The sequence below is a fragment of the Terrapene carolina genome, unplaced genomic scaffold (genome assembly GCF_002925995.2).
Source record: "Terrapene carolina triunguis isolate 2854851 unplaced genomic scaffold, T_m_triunguis-2.0 Scaffold517, whole genome shotgun sequence".
In the NCBI taxonomy this organism is placed as follows: Eukaryota; Metazoa; Chordata; order Testudines; family Emydidae; genus Terrapene; species Terrapene triunguis.
In genome coordinates, this window is record NW_020664868.1 from 3072642 (window position 1) to 3077006 (window position 4365).

General features: G+C 59.6%; 1 protein-coding gene across 1 annotated transcript in view; it reads right to left on the reverse strand.

Annotated features, from left to right (window-relative positions):
• Positions 1-3947, reverse strand: part of CLIP3 (CAP-Gly domain containing linker protein 3) — an 8505-nt gene extending 4558 nt beyond the window's left edge. The window contains exons 1-3 of the mRNA XM_029913207.1: positions 3833-3947; positions 1880-2019; positions 1028-1121 (exon numbers count right to left, since the gene is read on the reverse strand). Of these exons, the coding sequence (XP_029769067.1) occupies positions 1028-1121; positions 1880-2019; positions 3833-3947 (349 nt within the window). The remainder of the gene's footprint in view (positions 1-1027; positions 1122-1879; positions 2020-3832) is intronic.
• Positions 3948-4365: the final 418 nt, after the last annotated feature.

Consider the following 4365-nt stretch of genomic DNA (forward strand, 5'->3'; position numbering starts at 1 on the left):
CTGAGTCACGGGACCCCAGGAGGAGCTTGGCTTGCATTGGAAAGGAAGCAGCTCTCCAGCCACGGCGAATAGGGGGAAAAGCCCGAAATACAGGAATGGATGTGACTAATGCCTGCCTGAGTCTGCCGAGAGCCTGAGCCCATTGCTCTGAGCATGAGGAGCTGTCCCAGGTGTAACTGACGCTGCCTGGGTCTGCCGAGAGCCTGAGCCCATCGCTCTGAGCATGGGGAGCTGCCCCGGGTGTGACTGACGCTGCCTGGGTCTGGTGAGAGACTGAGCTCATCGCTCTGAGCATGGGGAGCTGTCCCGAGTGTAACTGACGCTGCCTGGGTCTGCCGAGAGCCTGAGCCCATCGCTCTGAGCATGGGGAGCTGTCCCGGGTGTAACTGACGCAGCCTGGGTCTGGCGAGAGCCTGAGCCCATCGCTCTGAGCATGGGGAGCTGTCCCGGGTGTAATTGACGCTGCCTGGGTCTGGCGAGAGCCTGAGCCCATCACTCTGAATGTGGGGATTTGCCCGAGGTGTCTCAGTGGGTTTTTAAACTCCCAGCTCCAGGGGGTCCAGCCAACCCTACCCGAGCAGGGAGCTTTGTGTGGGGCAGATTGGGGAGAGTACAGCAGGCCCCACCCCCCGCCACCAAGCAGAGGCGGCCCAGCAGCTGAGGTGAGCACTGAGGGACCCCCCCACACACCTCTGTGCAGGAGAAAAATGGCCCCGATCCTGCTCCACGGGGGAAGGAATAGGTCCCCCGATGCTGTCCCTGCCTCAAGGGGATGGGGGGGCCGCCTGCCGCCCCCCTTCAAGTGCGGGGTTGGCCCATGGCATGGTGGCAGAGCCTGCATGGGGGAGTGTGAGCCCCCCAGATTGTCCCAATTGCTCCAGGACAGCAGCTCCCCGCCCCCCAACCAGGGGATTCAGCCATTCGCGCCTCAGCTGAGATAGAGGGCGACCCTCAAAAAGGGAGCCTACCCCTTCCCAGCCCACCGTGCAGCCCGTCCCCCTCCCCGCACCCCGCCCCGCCGGCTCACCAACACCGTGCGCCCCGGCTTTGCAGGCGTAATGAAGCAGCGTCATGTCGGTCAAGCCATCCCGGTCGTTCACGTGGCAACCGCGCTTCAGGATCTGGGGGGGAGAGAGGGGAGGAGGGCAGGGGGAGAGAGGGTTGGGGGGAGGAGAAGAGGGGGAGAGGAAAGGGAGAGCAGGGGGTGGGGTTGGTCAGAGCTGGTCAAGCCGCGTTCCCCACCCCCACCTGCCATCCCGCTGCGTCTCCGGTTAATTTCCAGGTCAGAACAGCACCCAGCATGGAGTGGAAAGGTCCCTGGTGATGGGGACTTGGGGGGTACAAGAGACGAGCAAGGGAGGCCTGATGGGAGGTTTCTAACAGCAGCAACATGGTGCACCTCTGCCCCGGGGATCTCGAAGGCAGGCACTGCCCCTTTGGCAGAAGGGGGGGAAACTGAGGCACAAAGCGGGGAAGGGACTTGCCTAGGGTCACACAGCGACTTAGTGGCAGTGCTGAAGATAGAACCCAGGAGTCCTGACTGCCAGCCCCTCTCTGCTCTAACCCGCTCAACTCCCCTCCCCTCCCAGAGCTGGGAACAGAACCCAGGAGTCCTGACGCCCAGCCCCCGCCCAGCTCTACCCACTAGACTCTGCCTCGGAATTTCCTGTGGACTGTTTTCTGACCCGCTGTGGCACCGATCTCAGACCCCCTGGTGGAATCAGGCCCTTCTCTGATCAGGATGTGCCAGTTCCACCCAGCTGCAGCCCCCGCCCCGGCGTGTCCCGTGTCCCCAGGGCAGGCGACCCGGCGCCTCTCCCCAGCGCCAGGCTGCGCAGACACAGGCACTGTGCAAGGCGCGTCGGCTCCCCTCACTCACCTCGCTGCCTATGACATCAATCTTATGTTGCACCTGGGGCACCCACTGGCGGATGATGGCAAACAGCTCCGGGACCGTGGTCTTGGGGTCGTAGAGGATTTCTTGGCAAGCCGGGTCATTCGGGTCAAAGAAAGTGAAAGCTGGAAAGAGAAGGAAGGTCTTTAAAAAGGGGAATCTACCCCTTTATTAGGTGCACTACGGTAGCACCTGACTCCCCGTCCAAAATCGAGACCACGCCACGCCGAGCCTGTATGACAGTAGCACCTAGAGGTCCCAACACAGACCAAGGCCCCCTTGTGCTGGGTGCTGCACGGACACCAGTTAGCTCTTGCCTGCATAGTCAGAAGTGGGAGGGGAAACTGAGGCACAGAGCGGGGCAGGGACGTGCAAAAAGTCACCCAGCAGGCCAGTGGCAGAGCCGGGAGCGATGAAGCATCTGGGTGTTCTCTGAGCACAGCTTGTTTCATTTACACCAGTCCCTGGACAGAGGTGGTTGCAAACAGCATGCAGGCCCCCCGTCCGCCAGGGCTCAGCTACACCCAGTATGTGCCCGCATGCCAGACCTGCCCCTCTCTGAACCGACTCTCCTGCTCTCCAGAATCTCAGCTTTCATTTACATACCAGCTAGCGTTTCCGGCTGCCCAGAAAACACCTCCCCAGGCAGAGTCAGAAGTAATTGCTCGGAGAGGTGTGAACCGCCCCCCTCATCTCAGGAAAGAGTGAGCCTGTTTAAACGTCTGCTGTGTTAACGATTTCATGTGAGGCCAGGCCAGAGCAGGGCATGGAAATGCCCAATGTGCCGGGTGGGGTTTGGGAGCAGCTGTAAGAGTTTTTGTTTCTCCTCCGCAATCAGGAAGGCGGCGTCGGTTCCCCCCTCAGATTCCCAGTTCCTCAGCCATCGCCTCTCTGGGGCGGAGTCGTGCATCTCAGCGGGATACGTCCAGGCAGCCTGATCCCCAGCAAATCGGCCTGCCTCAGCCATATTGCTCCTCCTGAGATACGCCGGGAAGTTGCTAGTAGACTCGAGCGCACAAGGCGACGCGCGGACCCAAGACATAACCCGGATGCTGAAAGTCCCAACAAAGTTTTTTGGCCACCGTTAAAGCCCTAACACCGTCACCCAGTCAGACAAACACCAGCGAACCTGTCACCTGCGCGCTCCGGCTCCCACCAGCTGAGCCTCTCCCCCAGAACAGCCCTGGGCTATTAATCGACTCCGCGCTGGAGCTGGCCAGTCCAGAGACGCGCTGATCAAGTGAGGCTACATCACTGGCTGCAATAGCTGTGACTGCGGCAGAGAGACCCAAAGTACAAAGTATCTCCTGCAACACCTTCTGCTTGGGCGCGGATGCTCCTCCAGTGACCTGGCAGAGGGCAAGGATCGGGCAATCGCCTGGGCTCTAACAAGGGCTCTGGCCGGTGATCAGTCTTTGTAATCCCACCCAGCGTTTTTTTTTGTGGCCACAAGTTCACAACGGCTCTCGCTCAGAACCAGCCCCGCCGTGAATCTGAGTCACTCGCCGGTCCAGTTTGGGCGTTGGATCTCGTCCCCTCTGTAACAGCTGATCAGCCGACAACAGATGTCTCCTCAGGGCGCAAGTGAGCTGTTGCCTTAGGCCTGGTCTACACTACACAGCTATGCCTTAGCGGCACATGTGTCTCCACTGAAATGTGTCCTCCGCCGATGTGACGCTGACGGAGTAATGCCAGCTCCGCCTCCCGAGGAAATGGATTAACCTCAGTGACAGGAGGACCCCTCCCATCGGCACGGGTAGCGTCTACACCGGCGCGCTCCAGCAGCGTAGCTGAGCTGGTTTACCACGGTAGCATTGCAAAGGTAGACAACCCTTAGGATACTGACGCTTAATTCAATCAGGTTGGGCCAGGAGATTGCAGGAAATTGCCTTCTCTGTCACACTGAGCCCAGGAGTCTAGCAGAGCCCAGGGACAAACCCCACCGAAGGGCAGCACAGCGTAAGGAGCCGAGATAACCAAGCGGCACCACGGCCCCCTTTATGAACGTCAGCACGATCTGCTGTGGGCAGCATCTCCTTTTGGCGACACACATGGGCGGGGCGTATTTAGTGGGCGGAGCTTGGAAGAGTACCACCTTTTTTTTCCTCTCCCATCTGACCCCTGCCCTCTTTCTGGCCAAATACCAATGGCTGGTTCCCAGGGAGCAATTCTGCCCAAAGACTCGGGAGTTGAGTTGCGGAGACTGAAGCAGCGGCTCAGTGAAATAATATATGGAGATATCCCTATCTCATAGAACTGGAAGGAACCCTGAAAGGTCATCGAGTCCAGCCCTCTGCCTTCACTAGCAGGACCAAGTACTGATTTTGCCCCAGATCCCTAAGTGGCCCCCTCAAGCATTGAACTCACAACTCTGAGCTATCTCCTGCTGCTTGCAACGGCTCCTCCAAAGAGAAACAGCAGCACGAAAAAGAGCCCAACATGGCTTCCAAGACTGAACCCTGCTCACAGGC